A 19,940-nucleotide genomic window follows, 5' to 3' on the forward strand; every position below is an offset into this window, starting at 1 on the left:
GTGGGACAGGCGCAGGGCACACGGGCGGGGGGGGGGGGCGGTGCCCGGCACAGCTGCCCACCGAGAACGGCTCCCAGGGGGTTCCTGCTCCCCGAAGTGTGACTCTGCAGGAGGCTGGAGGGTCCCTGACTGTCCTTTAGCAGAAGGGGGCCAGGGTGACAGAGTGGGGACCCAGGAACAGGCTGGGGCCCGCCGCCCGGACCAGATCCTAGGTTAGAATCGTGTAGACCCCGCCCAGCGTAGACCCTGCCAGTGTAGACCCGCCAGCATAGACGCCCAGCGGCCTCGGTTTCTCTCCGCCGCCTGCAGAGCACCGGCTCCCGGGGAGGGGAGAACAGAGAGGAGGCCGCAGAGGCTCCAGGGACAGGCCTTACTCAGAGGCCCAATACTCCTCTGGCAGAAAACACTGTGCTATCTTTTTACTGTTGTGGAGAACTCCTCCCTGTGCCTGCTCCAAGTGCTGTAGCTGCAGCCTTGCGGCCGCACCCACCCCCACCCGGCCTGAGCCCCCACACCCGGCTGCACACGCCCTGCTCCAAACACACAGGAGCCCTTGCCCAGCGGCCCGCACCCACTCCCAGCCACGCACGCCCTGCTCCAAACACACAGGAGCCCTTGCCCAGTGGCCGCACCCACCCCCGCCCGGCCTGAGCCCCCACACCCGGCCGTGCACGCCCTGCTCCAAACACACAGGAGCCCTTGCCCAGCAGGCCGCACCCACTCCCGGCCACGCACGCCCTGCTCCAAACACACAGGAGCCCTTGCCCAGTGGCCGCACCCACCCCCGCCCGGCCTGAGCCCCCACACCTGGCCGCGCACGCCCTGCTCCAAACACACAGGAGCCCTTGCCCAGCGGCCGCACCTGGAGAGAGGCAGGTGAGTCAGAGCACAGGCTGGACCGAAAGGGCAAGGGCTGGCTGGGGCCTGGGGCCTGGGGCCGGCGGTTATGGGAGTGTGGCCAGGCCACAGGAGAGGTGGGCGTCCCACCCCTGCTGCCCACCTGGCACCGTGTCCCCGAGTCACTCCCTAAGACAGAAGACGAGCCAACAGCCTGGGAGGCAGGCACATGGCGTGACGCAGAACGAGAGGGCAGGTGAGGACAGAGCCACCCGGGCAACAAGGAGGCAGATCTTGGCTGGCGTTCAGAAGCCACTTCGAGGACACGCTTCCCGCCAGAGCTCCCCACCCTGCCCCACCATGGCCAGCCCCACCCCCACCACGTGGCCCTGGCCCCCGCCCAACCACGTGCCAGTCAGGCCCCGGCAGGAGCCCAAGAGCCAGGGCCCAGGGAAGGACTGGTCCAAGGAGAGCCTGCGGGGCCTGGGGCCTGCGCTCCTCCCCATCCCTCCCAGACAGTACCCGCTACCTGCCCGGGGGCCTGGCACTCACCAGACTCCCTCTTGATGAGCCTGGCTGGCAGTCTGGGGGCAGCTGGGACTCTCCGCTTGGCACTCTGCTCGTTCCAGTACTCCCGCCAGTGCCGCAGCTGGGAGTGGATGAAGCGCCACATGAGCCAGGCCTGGGCAGCACACACCAGCAGCAGCATGCAGAGCCTGCAGAGGACCGAGGGCCAGGGACCGGGGGCCAGGCTCAGGGGCGGGGGGGGGGGCGCCCCGCAGCCCCCACCCCGCCACCCGCACCCTGGAGAGCGTGCCAGTCTCCCCGCAAGCACACTGGACGGGTGCTGACAGAGGGATGGGGGCACGGGAGACCAGGGAGGAGGAGGTGACAGGCGCACGTCCAACTCCCTAGTCAAATGCCCTCCATGGTCTCTTTTGTACCCACAGCACAGAACGGGACTCCTTTAAGCTTCATATATAGAGTGAAAGAATTCAAATGAATTGAGTCAAGATACAGCAAAATAATTCTAGAAGAGTGGCTTCTCATTTAGCATGCCACTTTGAAAGCTGAGCAACAGCGGACAAATCACACACCCTCCCAGGCCCCAGGGTCGCCTGGAAACACAATGGCTTCCTCCCTGCCTCCCCCCCCCCCCCCCCCGGCCCCATTTCCCCGCTGGGGAAGGCCACTGGCCAAGCTGCCTAGCACACCACCATACAGAGTCCAAGCGTGGCTGTAAATCGAGGGCCTGGACAGGACACGCATCTTGCACCACGAAGCACTGGGCAAGGGCAAGGGGACTCCCACTCGAGGACCCTGACCGCAGTCTCAGCAGGCCAGGCCAGGCCGGCCAGTGAGGATGGGCTTGCCGGAAGCAGAAGGCTGGTATTCCTTCTCCTCTCGGGCCTGCTGTCTAGAGATCTCCAGTGAAACATCAATGTGCAGGAGACTCAGGGGTCTGTTACCCCCTGACCTTCCAAACTGTGCCAAGTTCAGGAGGCTCCTGGCAGGGCTCAGGGAGCCTTAATTTCTCTCCTTGGGCTTCTTCCCAACTCACCTGCAAAGTAAGGTGTTGAAGTTCCCTTTCTCGGGGTCAAAGGCCTGGTTTTCCATGCGAGCCAGTCCAAAGCCGATGGCCAGCACAGCGAGGGTGAGGCTGAAGAGGCGGGTGACCCCAAATACAGCAGCCCAGGCATTAAACCTGCTCGGGGAGGCGGAGAGGGGACGTCAGCCTGTAGGGCCCATGAGGGAACCTTCACCCACTTCTCTGGAAGCAACCCCACATGGAAAGAGCATGCAAGGGTAGCTGAGTAGGGTGTCCGAGGGAGGGAGGAGAGATCTAGAGTAAGAGGCTCCGAAAAACAGTCTCGGGGTGCCGCCTACAGGTAAGGGGCAGCTCATACCCCAGGCAGGAGCCTCCCACCAGGCAGACCTCACAGGAGGGCCCTGCCCACGGCACCTCCGAACCGACCAGCCGGCCTCACGCCACTCACAGCTTCTCGTTGTTCTCGTCTGCGAAGTAGAAGAGTCGAGCCATGTGGAAGAGGAACTCGGTGCAGTACTGCAGCAGCAGCAAGATGAGGCCCAGGCGGCTCAGGCTGGGAGCAAAGGACAAGCCTCACAGTCCTCCCGCCGGGCGCCATGGAGAGCAGAGGCACCCTGCGGTCCGCACTCCACGCCTCCTCTCCCCGGCTGGCCCTCCTCAGCCTGCAGGATTCTTTAAGGGAATACTGAAACCCCTGGCTGTCCACCGGGCCTGTCTGGGTCCGGCGCCGCCCCCCGCCCCCCCCACAGTGAACCTGGGCTTTGGCTCTCACGGCACCTGTCCCTTTGCATGCTTCGCCCAGCCTGGGACCAAGCACATAAAAGGTGCTCAGAACAAGGGGCCAAGCCTTGCAGGTAGAAATACAAGGGATTCCCACCGTCTGGTTTTTCATTATCAAAGTCTTCGCAGCTAAGAGGTACACGGAGAGGCAAAACTCAACCTAACGCAAAAATGTGTGCTAATGAACCAGCCTCTTAAAACATTAGCACCACCCACTCAGACACCCCCCTCTGCTCAATTCCAGGCACGGGGTCTTTACGGATTTCCTTAGGCAGTTTGCTACAGAAGGTCAACTGTCGTTCAAATACACGCAGAAGGACTGCAAAGTGAAATGATGTGGGAGCGCTCCCACAGGCAGTGCTAACTGCGGATCCCGCAGCTTCCACCGAGACCAAGGCAGGGCAAGATGGACGGGGAGGGTCTCGGGATCCTGAGGATGCTCGAGAGAATGACGTGAAAACTAGCCAACGTCCTCACATAACCTGGAAAGTCCAACATGATCTTGCCTGTGACCTCATCTCAAACCTCACTTTCGGCACTCGGGCCACAGTGGGCTTTACACCCACTCCCACCTCAGGGCCTCTGACCTGCAGTTTCTCTGCCCGCACTGCTGGCCCCCCAGATCTTCACGTGCCTGAGTCTTGTCATTCCTGCCTCCACTTGAGTCACCTCAGAGAGTCTTCCGTCCGCATGACAAAGGTGCCAAGGAGACAAGTCCCTCTCTCCCATTACCCAGCTTTATTATTCTCTTCATCACACTTAGCACCACAGGAAACTATTTTTTCTTTCCTTCTTTTTAAGAGAGGAACAGGGTAGGGGCAGAGGGAGAGAGAATCCCAAGCAGGCTCCACACCCAGCACAGAGTCCAATGCCGGTTTCGATCTCACAACCCTGAGATCATGACCTGAGCCAACATCAAGAGTCAGACGCTCAACGGACTAAGCCACCCAGGTGCCTGCAAACTCAGTTTTCTTAATGGTCTGCCACCCGCTAGAATGGACACCCCAGGAAAGCAAGGCCTTGGTCTGCCTTCAGCCAGATGGGACCGCAGCTCCTAAGGCAGCGCCTGGCCCGGGGAGGAGCTCAGGTAATGTGCTGAGTGAGTGAAGGCCTCTAAAAGTCAAGCTCTTCACCAAAACAAACACCAAGGCATCAGTTGGCATTTCAGAGGTGTGTCTTCCTGGGGAAATCCTGTATCTCTCCTTTTCTCCCACTCCCTTCTGAAAAAGGATGGAGGAGAAGGGAGATCATGGTCCTTACACGAGCAGAGACACGGCTGCACCAGCATCACCGGGGAATGGAATGGGCTTCATTTTGGAGGATCTGCTGCTCCCTGCCCTCTTGGTTCTATTCTGATTCCAAAACAAGAATCACAGGACTCTGCCTGAACAGGGTCAGACTTCTGTCCATCTCCTTCCCTGGGACATGTCAGACGTGAGATAAACAGATCCTAGAGCATCTCCTGTCTTTGGGAGGAACAGTGACGGTACAGCAAGGACCCAACAGCAGGAAGCTCTCTTTCTACCTGGTCCTGCCTGCACATTCTCACCCAGGTCCTCACCGCACGCTGCTGGGTGCTGCACAAGCACAGAGATCATCCCGCCATATAACCTTTGCTCCCCAAAGACCCAGCCAGGAGTTGATGCCGTATCAGCCGCCAGTGATAAGAGAGCAGATGCAAGAGCCGCCTTCCTCCTAACTCCATTACCCCAGGCCGGTCACCCTCACAGGACGCCAGCCGTGAGGGTCTGGGAGATGATGGGCTCAGGGACCTCCAGGGAGCCTAGCAGAAAGTTATCCATCGCAAACCCTCAAAATGTCGGCCCAGAGAAGTATAGGGTGTTCTACGCTGCACAGATAAAGCTCAAGAAAATTCCAAGTTAGCAATGACATATCCTACTCATCAACAGGATTCTTTCTGTAAGAGACACTCCAGGCCAAACACTATGGCAACTCCTGCGACTTCAAAGCTATGGTTCAAGTGCCAACATCCCTCGAAGCCTCCCCTGGCTCTGTGTCAGGGGGACTGAGTCACTCTTCTGGGTTCCCACAGCCGAGCATACGTACTGTAGCCCCACGCTGGTCACACTGAGCGGTCCTGACCTGTGCCGACAACAGTCTCTCCCACTGGGCTAAGCATGAACCGCTCAAGATAAAGCAATTGCCACCTTTGTGTTCCCAGGTCTCGCATGGTGCTTGGCAAACAGAAGGTGTCTAATAAATGCCTCATCAAGTGCCTGTGTGGAGAGCTGCATGGACGTACAAGGGCATGGCAATCTGACCGGCTCGGGGTCTCACTCACTTTAAGAGGTATGCTCCAGCTATGTGGGCCAAGTACAGACAAATGTACTGCAGCTGACGGGGGATTTCCTCCTGCAAATAAGAGAAGCAGACGGTAAACATGCCCTCCCCGCCCCTAACTCCAGATGCAGGAACGGAGGGGAGGTGCAGAGGGATGACGGTGGGCCGGGCCGGGCTGCTCTCACCCAGCCAGTCCCAGATCACGCCGGAGGCCCACGCACCAGGTTGCTGGCAAGCCAGAGGGCGAGGCACCAGCTTCCAGTCCACGGGGCGGGACTGGGTTGAGAAAGAAGAGACAGGGACTGGGGAACAGGGTTTTTGGAAATAATTCAGAGGGAGGCTATTTAAGGGGAAAAAAAAAAAAAAAAGACCGAGAAAGGCCAAAACCTCTGATCCGCTATCTGGAAGACAAGAGGTAGACCTCCCGCAAAGCAACACATCTAGCGTGGGAGGCAGGAGACGCGCTGGTGGCCTGCTCTCTGGGAGATCTTTGCAGAGACTTTGCTGGCTCAGCATCTTCATCAACCCGCCAACACAGCCCACCCAGCTCAGGCCCAGCAGCTTACTGCAGGGGGTGTGGGGGACACGGGGCTTCCCAGATGGGGAGTACTCACCTTCCGTACCTTCTGGAAGTACAGCTCAGGAAGTGCGTGCAGCCAGTAGGCCAGCTGACACAGGTAGAAAAACTTCACCTGGAAGCTGGAGACAAGGGAATGAGTCACATGGGAGGGACGAGCACGGGGCCGGGGCGGGGGGGGGGGGGGCCAGGGCTGTGGGAGGAGCTGGTCCAGGAGCCGGAGGGAGGCCCCGAGCCCAGGGACCCTGCTCCACAGACCAGAGCGCTCCACGGGAGGCAGAGTCCACGGAAGGAAACAAAAACGGTGAAGAGAGTACAGACGAGGGTTCCTTGGCTCCGAGAGGGGAAGGCTGAGCACGGACAGTCAAGATGGGGCACCACTCTATTGAAATAGAGTGAACAGAGCTAAGTGGCAAAGGAGGCATAGCAGCTCTAAGCCCTTTGCTGTTGTTCTGAAGGGTCTCAGGAAAGGCACCGAGGGCCTCCCACGGGAGGCAGACCCTCCTGGTTGTCTCGGCAGCACAGAGCAGGAGAGAAGGCGCACCGGCCGCGCAAGGCTGGGAGGAAGGTGTGCTGTGAAGGGGTGCAGGTCATCAAGAAGGTACGAAGCCCAGAGAATTTTCCGGAGATGCTCCGTTTCCATTATCGGTCTCTGACGGTGTAGGCACCTGCTGCTGGCTGAAAGTGGGTGTCCCTCAAAATTCAGATGCTGAAATCCGAATCCTCGTGTGACGGTATTAGGAGGTGGGGCCTTAGGGAGGTGATTTAGTCATGGGGGCGGGGACCTCATTAATGGGAACTGTGCCCTTTGTAAAAGAGACCCCAGAGAGCTCCTCCCAGGCTTCTCCACGTGAGGACACCACCAGAAAATCGCCCTCTCTGAACCCAGAAGCAGACCCTCACCAGACACCAAATCCTGGGCTTTTCAGGCTCCAGAACTGCGAGCAATAAATTTCTGTTGTATAATTTCTAGGCCACCCAGCCTCCGCCGGCGAAGCTAAGACATCACCTCTGTGACAGGGGCTAGTGAGGAGACATCATTTTGGGAGTCTCCAGTCAAGCGCACTAGCAGGAAGCAGTGCCCAGACAAGACTGCCGTGTGCAACACGGTTCCCAAAAAGGCTCGGGCTGTGAGCGGCTCCGGCCAGCCGGCCCGGCTTGCTGCTCCCTGGAGACACAGTCCTGCGAATACTCACGGGAGGCACACATGTGGGTAGTCTTCCCAGAGGCTTCTTGGGTTTGTTAAATATCCTTCCTGTAGTGGGCAAGGAGAGACGGCCTTTAGACAGGTGGCTAGGAGACCCGCTGGGGCCCTGGGCAGGGCCAGAGGCGCACCCAATCCCCAGCTGCCAGAAAGAGGAAGAGACAGGAAACATGAAAAATGAAGGCTCTCTCTCTGCACGGGAGCCACCCGGCCCTCAGCCGGCTTCTTCACTGTGACAGAGCCATGACATTGCAGAAAGAGCCCTAGTCTGGGGGCTAAAGACCTGTGTCCGGACGTGGGCCTGGCACTCACCGGTTGTATCCTCTGGGCAAGTTAGTCTCCCTAAACTTCAGTTGGCTCGTCTGAAAATGAGGATAAAAATACCCTCGCAGAGTTATTGTTAGAAATAAATGTTATAGCTTATGTTTATGCGTCTAGCATTATGCCTGGCATGAAGGCACTCAGGAAATGCTTGTAGAATGAATAAGCAAGTGGACTGGAAAAACGAAAAGCCTAGTTTGGCTTTTCGCATCGCTATGAATAAAAAGAATGCAGGACCGCACAGGCTTCCCCAGGAGGCCTCACCCCATAGGACTCCTAAGTGCCGACCACACTGGGTCATCATCATGAGAGGTCTCCATTACTCCACAAGTTCCTTCCCACCAGGGTCCTATCATGCCCTCCTTTATACCTCCAGCACCTAGCCCAGGGCCTAGAGTAAGGGAAGTAACCTGAAAACTCTCCCATCATGAAACGTCTAGAAATGCTGGATGACATCTAACAATGCTCTTAAATGCAAAGGGTCTTCCCAGAAAGGGATCTCCAAGGGACAGGAGGCTAAAAGCCAGAGCAGTGAGGGGAGGCTGGGGCAGCTCAGAGGGCACTAGTCTTGGGGCCGGGGTGTTTGTGCCCACGTGAGAACAGAAGACAGGGCCTCCAGAGGTGGAATCCAAGACCCTTGTGTAAAATCAGGACCCCTGAAGAGCTACAAAAGACGGTTAGACTAGAGTCTGCACTAGTTTGGGTTAGACTAGAGAAAGGGTAGACTACAGTCTGACAACCAATAAAGAGGGATTAAAGAAGCTTTCTGCTCATCCTGGGCTCAGGATGAAAAGCAAAATATATTATCCCTTGAAAATCTGTAACCTCAGGTTCACTTTCACATGGGTTTGGAGTTCAAACTTACACCCCTCATATGGTCCAAGAACTACAAAGCTTAGAAGTTAGTAGTATTAATACTGTTGGGCCAGTGATACCACTGGGGACTGGGGCATACTCTCATCCAAGGATGTACAGGATTCTCACACCTAAAACCGTGCTAAAGAGTCTGTAATCCAAAGTTACAAAACACAAGAGGAAACACTCCTCTGTGAGCAAGAGTCGGCTGACATTACAAGAATCCGATAAAAACTTGTTGAATGAATGAATCAATGATGAATGCGTTAGGCACTTTCTCTCTTCTGAGGGAAGAGCGAGGCTCTTATTAGCCCCTCAGAGAAGGTTAGGACAGTATGACCCCGTCATTCCAGGGAAATCTCCAGTGAGAACATCCCAAGGAAGCAGCAATGTACTTAAGGAAGAAAATGGTCCATCTGGGACTGAGGTGGGAGGGACATTTCTGCCCGAAGAGAGACTGGCCAAGAGAAACCACACTGAGAGAACCTAAAGCCCCGATGACCTTGTGATTTTAAACAGGAACCCTCGGGCGCCTGGGTGGCTCAGTTGGTTGGGTGACTGCCTTCGGCTCGGGTCATGACCCTGGAGTGCCGGGATCGAGTCCCGCATCGGGCTCCCTGCTCAGCGGGGAGTCTGCTTCTCCCTCTGACCCTCCCCCCTCTCGTGCTCGCTAACAAATAAAATCTTTAAAAAATAAACAGGAACCCTCCTCGGCTTGGCCCCTTTTCTTAGGAGACAAGGAGGTCAGAAGTTTGAAGCCAACAATCCCCCAGAAAAATGCTGCCTGCTTGTGAATGTCTGGTCCTCAGGGAGCGCAGGGAAGGAGTGCAGGGAGGAGGGCGGGGGAGTCAGGAAAATGACTCACTGCTCTGAGAACAGCCTTTTCCAGACCTCAGGCCAGGCAGCTGCCCGAGGGCGGCCCAGGGCCGGGGTGCCCTCTGGGGGCCAGAAGCCAAGGACCTGAGATCCCAGGGGGCCGAGCGTGTGGCAGCCCTGCCCCAATCCTGGTCCCCGACAGGCACTGGCAGAGGTGCTGGGGGAACTCCTGAAGTCCTTTGTTCTCTCCTTAACCTAGGAGCTAAGGGAGGCCCGGGCAAACTGGAACGATCTCTCCCTTTGCCCCCACAGCCTTCCTGTCGGTGAACAGACCAACAGAACCACAGAAACGGCAGAACCCAGTCATAACACAGCCGGTTGCTACCTAGACTCAGACATACCAACATCGTTCATCCTTTAGGAACAATCACATACTCGAGTTCTGCTCTAAGTGGCCAAGCTCTTAATAGAAATCGGTCCAGAGTGAGGGGCCTTCCCTCTAGCAGGCTCTCACAAAGCATCAGACTTCAGGTTTTAGATATGAACGAAGACCTCCCAAGGAAGTTGGGCAGGGGAGACCAGACGCCTGCCCACCCTGCTCCCCCCAGTAGAGCATGGCTGTCTTGTCTTGTCTTCTAACAACCAATAGTCAGTAGTTCAAAGGTCGAGGATAAGTAAGGAGGTTGACCTCCCGCATTACTGGTTGGTCCAGCCATGCTGTCCTCACTCTGCTTGTATAAATGCAGAGAGAAATGTCTGGATCAAGCACCCCCCAAAACCCAGTTATTTTAGGGGGAGGGATCTGAGGAATGTTTTCTAAAAAACTTTTGCGTCTTGCTCACTTTTTAATAGACCTATGAGTTTATAAACACAAGAGACTCATGATTTTAAAAACTGCTGGGGGCCAGAGCAAGAAGACGGGCCTGTAGCTTAGTCCCTCATTCTCACAAGCACAACTTCGTGAGCGCGCAGTACCTGCCAGGCTCTGCACGCAAGACACGGTGGTGGGCACGGGCTGTTCACGAGCAGCTCAGGGGCTAGTGGGACAGACCGACGGACAGCAGAGCACACACAGGTGAACGAGAAAAACCCCACAGCACCGGGTGGAGGGTACACAGTACATGCTGTGGGGCAGGGGGTCCTGAGGAGGAGACTCTGAGGTGGAGACTTCGATGGGAAGGAGGAGCCAGCCACGGATTCAGGGGATGGAGCATCTGGGCGGAGGAACCACCCCTGCAGAGCCCGAGGGCCAGGAGCGGAAGAGCAGCCGTGAGAAGAGGGGGGACCCAGATCACAGGAGTGAGGAAGAAAACGCCTTCACTGCAAGTGGGACGGCAGCTTTGACACAAGGGTGCAGGACTTATGTTCCAAAAAGCCCTATCTGGCTAAGCAGAAAGTGGATCTGGGTGGCAGGCCACCGGAGTGAAAACAGCCTCCTTCTGGGAGGACAGTCAGTGGTCCAGGTGAGAGAGGATGGCGGCTTGGACTGCACAGCGGGATTCCCCAGCCTCGGCACTCCTGACACCTGGGGCCGGACAAGCCTCGGTCGTGGCGGCGGGCCTGTGCATGGCAGGACATTCGGTGGCATCCCTGGCCTCCGGCCACCGATGCCAGCAGCGTACTGCCAGGGTCCCCAAATCTCCCCTGCGGACCACAGGCCCAAGGCAGAAAGCGGGGACCACACCTCGACACGCTCTGCAGTGGGGCGGGGGGCGGACCCTGCTGATGAGCTGAATGTGGGCGGGGAAAGAAAGAAGACCAAAAAATATCTCATCCTCACAGAAAAATAGCATTTAAAAAACACTAGCTACTTTCCACTCCTTTTACAAAACTACCCTCTCTCCTCTTCTTCAATCACCTTCATTCCCCACAGGACGGTGCAGATGGAGCAGCTGAGGGCCAGGGGCTGCATGGTGCTACTAGGAGTTGGGGTCACTAGAGCTTTCCAGGGTCCCCCGGGTCTCCACTTCCTACAGAAGATGTTGAGTGGGGCACCTGGCTGTCCCCATAATAAAAGCCTGTTGTGAGCTCCCCCACGTAAAGTACTGCCTGCTCCCAGACTAAGGAGCCATCATCATTTTCAAGCCCTTGCAGGCCTGAGAGAAGCAAAGACAGAACTGCTGAGCATTTAACATTCTGGAAGGGGTGTTAGTAACATGGCTTTTGGCCTCCAGAATCTGTCTAAATGTGTCACAGCTCGGGTGGAATGTCTGGGGGTGAGGCAGCACTTGACTTGGGTAAAAGTGATCCAGAGATGAGGCAATGCTTCTTCTGAAAGACCCTGAGACCGTTCTGCCTCAAAGCAGCCGAGGGGACTCCGCAGGCTGCAGGAACCAAACACTGAGCGGTTGGCAGAAGAGCTCTGGCATCCAGCGTTACCCAGACCTGGGGGGCCAGGACGTGCACTGCACAACAGCAGGGGGTGCTCCTCACACAGGCCACACTGCAGGTCTTCCCCCGGGGACAGTGTAACAGGGCAGTCCCTCTTGAGGGGGACAGAAGCCTGTGGTCCTGGCATTTAAAACTCCTAATGTTCTGGCTAGGAAGACTGTTCCATGATTAGATAGTAGAAACAGAAGCAAAATACGAAAGGACATGCTGACTCCCGCTTTCAGAATAGGAATTCAGCGTTCGGCTCTGGAAGCAGAGTTCCTTAGGATATGAAAGCTCATCGCGGTCACTGAAGGAAGAGGAAGCGGGTGAGAGGTCAGTGGAAGACAGGGAAGGGAACTTCTAAAAGATCACAGGGTTGCTGAATTTTCCAAGCCCGGGCCTGCATTTCTCACAGGACAATTCTAGCTCTTGGGAAAGAGACCAAGTTCCAGACGGGAGGTGCTCCAAGTGGGGGCAGGGGGCTGCTAATTAACCACGGTCATGCACCACAGGCCGGGTCTTGCTACAGTGAACCCCAAAGGGCTGTCCACATTCCCTGCTACAAAGGAATTCTACCGTATCGACGGCTGCTTGAAAGAAGAGTCCTTTTGTGTAGAAAGGAGAGGTAGATAAGTTGTCTGGTCCTCCAGGCACTTGTGGGAAGGGCATGGATTTGCACAGGATTTGATGTGCGGACTGGGGGGAGGCTGGCCTTGTTTGCAGGAGGCCAATATGGGAAAACAGAAAGTGTCCTGGACCTGGAACCAGACTCCTAAGTCCAAGTCTGGTCCTTGCCGCTTCTGAACCACGTGACCATGGGGACACTGCAAAATTCAATCTTGGAGGTCTTCAAACCATTAACATGGGAACCAGAATAAGACTCCTCTCACTGGATAGCATTGGTAGGAGGACCCAGTCAAATGAGCAGTGCTATGGAGATGCACGGTATCGTTCTCGTACCAACCCATCGTAACGAGAACTCGGGCTTATTTTTGGACGAGAGGGCTCTCTTCAGCTATAAAAGAGCAGCTATACCACTTGGCCCCTCTCATACCATGAGGATGCAAAAATAGCTTCAGTTCCAAGAGACTGCTCAAAGTTTTTACAAACCGCTCCCGCTTCTGTTCCTTCCCAGCTCAGCCCCGCAGTTATTTTATTAGCAATCCGAGAAGAGACGCGCCACCAGCAGCCCAGGCCCCAGTCCCCAGGGCCACTCACCGTCACCACCACGTAGAAGCACCATACCACCGAGCTGAGATGAAAGATGACCAGCTGCCCAGATTCGTTGAACTTGCTGTGTTTGACCTTGGAGAGGTGAAGCCGTTTGCTGATTTTCTAAGGAATACAGAGAATCCTACATGTTAATATATGCAGGTGGATGGGTAACGGGTGGGCTTCGAACTCCCATTTCCCACCCATGAAAGGGCAGCAGGTGGCCATGACCCGGGCTAGTCCGTGTAAGCCTGCTGTGTGCACAGAGCACTCAGTTCAAGGCAAGCATTTTGAGGAAGTGGCAAGATGGAGGTCTTCAGCCTAGATGTAGAGAAAACATCCCCCGATCAGGCTATAGGACAGACCCATAAGGATGCTGCCCTGCCATTTCAGGTGTGTGACGCCCTCACATCATTAAGTGCTGTCGTCCCCCACACTAAGAAAGCTGTGAGCGGGGACAGAAACCACGGTGTGTGGCAAGGGATGTCCAATCAATAGGACCAATCAGGGCACACAAATTAGGAGGCAAAGGGGCCCAGAGCTGCAGTCTCCTCTGGGGTGAGGCCCCACCACCCGTGGCATCTCCCCAGCTTCTGATGATGTCAGGACCCACACACGTCACTCACGTCTAAAATGTACTCCTGAACCACAGCATGCAGGATGATGGTGATGAAGACGTAGAACAAGATGGTGACCAGGTCCTTGGGCCCATAGTGGTAGTGAACGGTCTCACTATCTAGGGAGGCAAGAAGAGCCACATCGGCATCCCCGGGCTGAGGAAGTGCTGTGGGACCCCCAAACTGGAGACCTCTGAAGCAGAATGTGCCGTGCTGTACCCCTAGATGCAGAAGACAGTTTCTTCCCCAGAATCCTACCCAACCTCTGGCCGTGGCCCTTGGGAAGTGCCGACAGGGAGGGTTAAGGAGACCCAAGTACATTGCCATGATGACTACCTCCCCTACCTCTGGGCAGGAGAGCATGGTGGTTAGGAGGCAGGGTGGGAGACAAGCACTCTCCAGCTCACCCTGGCTGTGTGACCAGGCAGAAGTAACCAACCTCTGTGAGCCGCAATTTCCTTCCCTGTAAGATGGGACTGCAGCCTTCATTAGAGAAGCACGCAGTGGGGGTTAGAAGTGTGGACTCAGAAGCCTGAGTCTGTATCACAGCTCTGTCATTTCCTATGTGATGTTGGGACACCTGTCTGTGCCTCAATTTCCTTATCTGTAAAATGAGGGTAAAAGCAGTTCCCGTATCGTAGGGTTTCCCTGAGAATCAGAGGACTTCAATGCAAGGGCTCAGAACTCTACCTAGCACAGCGTAAGGGCTACAGATGTATTTGTGACTATTTTTGTTGTTGGGCTAGTGTGAACATTAAGTGAAATAATTTGTATGCAAGATGCTGATCACAGTGTCTACACCCATGGCGAGCATGCAATAAACGGTAGCTGGCTGAAGTATCATTTAACGGCAATAAATTAGACAAGAATCCCAGACATACAAGTCTTGTAAAGCTCTGCAGTGGCAGCCTCGTGTTCCATGGACAGAGGAGGGTTTCTACCTTCATTCCAGTTAGCAGGCTAGGGGTACCAGGGCTCGTGAACCCAGGCCTGGATCTCTGCTGCTCTGCAAAGCGCCCCTGGCCTCGGCCCAGCAGACACACGGCTGTCGTTCCAGCTGTGCCGCATGCACGCTGAGTCACACACCTATGAGTCATCGCTCTCTGCCGGGATGCATTTACCAGAAGGTAGACAGGGGTCGGGGAGGTTCGGGGTGGCCACAGAACGGAGCAGAGCCCCACCCCGCCCTCTGCCACCCTGGACTTGGGAGAACGGACAGTCCACAGTGCCGAGGGGTGGGAGGGCAGCAAGCCTGGGAGCCCCGAGGTCGGACAGACTTGCCTGTTTCCTCTGCTGCCACCTTTCCACGAGGACCTGCCCATGAAGGGCCCTGGGCTAACTGCCGAAGTGTGGAGATGGGAGACACTGGCCCAGCTTCGGAGCACACAGACCGGTGAGGAGACGGACAAGCAAACGGACACTGACCCCACGGACAGGCACACGGGGCCAAGAGGCACACAGAGCGCCCCAGCGAGCCGCGGCAGGCCAGGGCCCAACGCCGGCTGGGGTGGTGTGGCGGGGAGCAGGTCAGGGGGTTAGGAGAGGACGACGTCGGAGCCCCGGGGGTAGGCGTGGGTGGTCAGGGGGTAGAAGCATCGAGGCAGAGGATGCAGGGGATGAGGCCGGGGTGGCGGGGGAGGTCACGGTGAATGCCCTGGGTGCCCCGTGAAAGGGGGTGGACTTGATCCTGAGGGCAACACGGACACACCGGAGAATTCAGATTCAACAGGCAAATGATGAAATACGGGTTCGGGGAAGTGGACTCTGGCAACGGTGAATGACGGCGTGCCTGGAGGTGAAAACACCAGTCAGGATCTGCCGCCGTGATCCACGTCAGGAACCACAGGGGCCTGCAGTAAAGCAGGAGGATGGCCATCGGTGAGAAGGGGCAGCACGCGGCACCGGGCCCACCCAGGGGCTGAGGGCTGGGGGCGGGGGGGCGGGGGGCGGTGCATGGGGAAGAGGCAGGCATGGGGGCTGGAGAAGGCACTAGAGGTGAGAGGATACTTGCCCCACCTCCTTCAGAAGGGAGGACCAAAGCACACACACTCGACGGGGGCATAGTTTGAAACCATAAAACAAACACATGCAAAGTTTTGTCGAGACCAGCATTACCAGGCAAAATGGGATTTATACTCAACCAAACAAGCACGGCCCCAGAGTAGTGAGACAACACCGGTCAACTTTGGATTATCTTCTTTAAAGCCTCTTCAGGGCCACCTGCCGCTCTTCACCCCCCAAATACCATGGTTCCAAAGAGATGCGACCCTTGCTTTCGATCCCTCTTGAAACAAGAATGAGTGCATGACTTAATACAGTCTTTCATCCCTTCGCCGTTGAGAGCGACACGCATGTTTTTCCATCAACAAATAGCCCACATGCACGGGCTCCATTCGGGGCACCAGGAGAAGACCATGAACAAGGTGGGCCCGGCCCTGCCTTCCTGAAGCAGAGTGAGTGCACACCAAATCCTCACACTAAAAAACCGGAGGCTAAAACTACAATACAGCAGCAGCAACAACAAACAAAAAAAAAACAAACAAAAAAAACCCACACAAACCACCAGATTAAAAAATGGGCAAAGGACCTGAATAGACATTTATCAAAAAAAAAAAAAGATATACGAATGGCCAACAGGTATATGACAAAGTGCCCACCATCACTATCATTAGGGAAATGCAAATCAAAACGATGATACAACCTCCCATCCATTAGAATGTCTACCATTTTTTTTAAAAAAACCACCAAAAGACAGGAAATAACAAGTGTTGGTGAGGACGTAGATAAACTGGAGCTTTTGTACACAGATTGTGGGACCGTAAAATGGGATAGTCACTATGGAAAGCAGTATGGTAGTTCCTAAAATATTAAAAATAGTAAATTCAAAATGGATGAAAGACCTAAACATAAGATCTGAAGCCATAAAAACTCCTAAACAAACACACAGGCAGTAGTCTCTTGGACATCAGCCTTAGCAACTTTTTTTTGGATCTGTCCCCTGAGGTAAGAGAAACAAAAGCAAAAATAAACTATTGGGCCTACTCCAAAATAAAAAGCTTCTGCAAAGGAAATAATCAACAAAACAAAAAAGCAACCTACAGAATGGAAGAAGGTATTTGCAAATGATTTATCCAATAAGGGGTTAATATGCAAAATATATAAAGAATTTATACAAGTCAACACACACAATCTGATTAAAGATGGGCAGAGGACCTGAATAAACATGTTTCCACAGAAGACATCCAGATGGCCGACACATGAAAAGATGCTCATCACTCATCATCAAAATCAAAACCACAACGGGAGAATACATCACACCTGTCAGATGGCTAGAATCAAACAAGAAATAAGTGTTGGTGACAACGTGGAGAATAGAGAGCCTTGTGCACTGTAGTGGGAATGTAAATTGGTCCAACCACTGTGGAAAACAGTATGGAGGTTCCCCCCACCCCAAAAATAGAAATAGAACTACCATACAATCCAGCAATTCTACTATGGGTATTGACCCAAAGCAAATGAAATCAGTCATCTGGAAAGATATCTGCACCCCTATGTTTACTGCAGCAGTATTTATAACAGCCACATTATGGAAGCACCCTGAGGGTCCACTGAGAAGATGGGAATGGAGAAAGAAGATGTAATCGGATAGTACTCAGCCATAAAAAAAGGAGATCTTGCCATTTGTGACAGTATGGATGGACCCGATGGGTACTATGCTAAGTGAAGTCAGAGAAATAAAAATACCTTATGGTTTCACTTATAGGTGGCATGTAAAAAACAAAAAAACAACCAGACTCCTATATACAGAGAGCAAGCTGGTGTCTGCCCGAGGGTGGGGGTAGGGGATGGGTGAAATAAGTGAAGGGGATTAAGAGGTACACCCTACCAGTTATAAACTAAGTCAGGGGGGTGAAAAGTACAGCATAGGGAATAGAGTCAACAACACTGTAATAACGTCGTATGGTGACAACACCTAGGGTGGTGAGCCCAGTGCTGTGTACAGAATTGTCCAATCACTATGTTGTACACCTGAAACTAATACAACATTGTAGGTCAACTATATTTCCATTAAAAAAAAATTAAAAATAGAGTTACCGTATGATCCTGCAATTCCACTTCGGGGTATATGCTCGAAACAACTGAAAGCCGGATCTCCAAGTACTATTTGTGTACCCATGTTCATAGCAACACTTTTCACAATAGCCAAAGGTAGAAATGACTCAAGTGTCTACTGACAGATGAATGGACAAACAAAATGCATTATATAGACCCACAACAGAATATTACTCAGCCTTAAAAAGGAAGGAAATCCTGTCGTGGGCTACAGCACAGATGAACCTGCAGGTGTATATAGTTCGATTCACAGACACAAACCAGAATGCTGGGGAGTGGGGGCTGGGGAGAAAAGGGGAGTTGCTGGTTAATAGCTACAAAGTTGTGGTTTTGCAAGAACAGGGTTCTGGAGATGGGCTGCCCAACAGTGTCAGTGTATTTAACACTACTGAACTGTACACTTAGAAATGGGGACAATGGCAAATTTTATCCTCTATTAAAAACCCACCCCCAGTGGCCAGGTGTTAGGGAAGTACTCTGAAGTGGACCAAAGGCTCAAGGGGAAGGAACAGGGAGCAGAAGCATCGCTTGCTCAAGGAGGGGACACAGCTGAGCTATGCAGGGGGAGAGCACTGCGAGGGCAGAGGCCCCAGGCAGATGGGGTGGGCGGGGCAGGGATGAGGTTGGAGGGCCAGCTCATGGCCTTCAGGTCCCCTGACAGGTCCTGGCAAGGTCTGAAAGGCACTGGCAGGCTCCTGAGGCTTTCGGGCCCGTATTTATAAAGCTTACTCTTCCTGCCACATGGAGAACTAAAGAAGCACGCACAAAAGGCAGGAGGGCGTGGTGGCAGAGCCATGGCAAGAAGACACAACCGGATAGATGTGGGTGATGGAGCGGCCCTGGGGAATGGTTCTCAAGTTCCTTCTGGAACCTCATCGGCACTCCGGAGCCTGCCTTCATGGTTTCAGCATTCTGCGACATGTGTTATTCTGTTTGATCTCATGAGATGGGCAAGGAGAGCAGTGGAGGGCACGGGGTTCAGAAAGGTGAGGGACAGAAGCCCTTCTCAGGGCTCCCAGGGGCTTCAGTGCCCCAGCCCAGCCACCAAACACCACCTCACGGCCAACATGACCCACTCACCCCCACCCCTTGTCCCGCATCCTTACTGGTGATGATCCATTCCCCTGAGGTCCTCCTCCTACTCTGGTAACAAGTAGCAGCATCCATAAATACTCAAAAGCTGTGCTCTGATTCATACACAGTATCTCTGGTGCTTTCCCCTGATCCGCTATCTCCCCAGTTTTGATCGAAGGAGGAAAGGAAACTGGTTTGACGGTTTGGCTCCTTCTGCTCCCCACAGAGCCACGGAGGCTGGAACTTTGTGATCTTCCAGGAGGCCATAAATAAACTGATGTTCGTGTGTGTGTGTGTGTGTGTGTGTGTGTGTGTGTGTATTATATATATATTTTTAGGTTTTTGGTTACTAATTCTTATAAAAATCCTCACTACCCAAGTTGCAGCCCCTCCTCTTGAAGGGCTGCCCCTGTCTTGTACAAGCTCTCAAAGAGGCTGGCCATGGTTTGCAGTAACCAATACTAGTTTTGCAGAAAAGTAACTTGAAGCATGTCTCTGAGCTATTAGACCAGAGAGGCCCCCCTGGTCACGAGTCGCAGCAAAATGCCGACAGGTACCAGGTGGATAACCCAAACGAGCAAAGCAGTCCAGGTCTCGCAAGATCACACCTTTCAGCAGAGGTCCGCTGCCTTAGACAGCTGACATCACCCCTTCCACAGTACAGCTGTAAACAGAGCGCCCTCTTGGTCTATCGTTCACCTTCCTGCTTTGAGAGAGGGACAAGAAATAGCCACTTTCCTATAAAGAAGGCGTGGTATACACACACTCACCGTGGAATATTACTCAGCCATCGAAAAGAAGGAACTCTTGCCATTTCCAACGACATGGGTGGAGTTACAGTACATTATGCTAAATGAAAGAAGTCAGAGAAAGATAAAAACCAGATGATCTCACTCCTATGTGGAATTTAAGAAACAAAACAGATGAACATAGGGAAGGGGAAGAAAGGAGAGAGGGAAACAAGCCATAAGAGACCCTTAACAACAGAGAGCAAACTGAGGGCTGATGGAGGGAGGTGGGTGGGGGGATGGGCTAGGTGGGGGATGGGTATTTAGGAGGGCACTTGTTATGATGAGCACTGGGTGTTGTATGTGTCGAATCAGTGATTTTTACTCCAGAAACCAATACTGCACTGTATGTTCACTAAAATTTAAATTTTAAAAAAGTTCTCAGTACAAGAAAAAAAAATATCCACTTCCTTTTCCACCTTACTAAAAGACAGTTAAAGGGGTGCCTGGGTGGCTCAGTCATCAAGCGTCTGCCTTCGGCTCAGGTCATCATCTCAGGGTCCTGGGATCAAGCCCCACATCC

General features: G+C 54.1%; 1 protein-coding gene across 2 annotated transcripts in view; it reads right to left on the bottom strand.

Annotated features, from left to right (window-relative positions):
• Positions 1-19,940, bottom strand: part of TRAM2 (translocation associated membrane protein 2) — an 80,820-nt gene that overhangs the window by 3,032 nt on the left and 57,848 nt on the right. For both annotated transcript variants that reach the window (XM_025890356.2, XM_025890358.2), the window contains 8 exons: positions 13,452-13,561; positions 12,832-12,948; positions 7,241-7,299; positions 6,082-6,166; positions 5,469-5,539; positions 2,835-2,939; positions 2,399-2,542; positions 1,390-1,553 (listed from right to left, as the gene is read on the bottom strand). In XM_025890356.2, the coding sequence (XP_025746141.1) occupies positions 1,390-1,553; positions 2,399-2,542; positions 2,835-2,939; positions 5,469-5,539; positions 6,082-6,166; positions 7,241-7,299; positions 12,832-12,948; positions 13,452-13,561 (855 nt within the window). The remainder of the gene's footprint in view (positions 1-1,389; positions 1,554-2,398; positions 2,543-2,834; positions 2,940-5,468; positions 5,540-6,081; positions 6,167-7,240; positions 7,300-12,831; positions 12,949-13,451; positions 13,562-19,940) is intronic.

Source organism: Callorhinus ursinus, unplaced genomic scaffold, assembly GCF_003265705.2.
Source record: "Callorhinus ursinus isolate GAN/ISIS: 27379988/994484 unplaced genomic scaffold, GSC_fseal_2.0 scaffold22, whole genome shotgun sequence".
Lineage (NCBI taxonomy): Eukaryota > Metazoa > Chordata > Mammalia > Carnivora > Otariidae > Callorhinus > Callorhinus ursinus.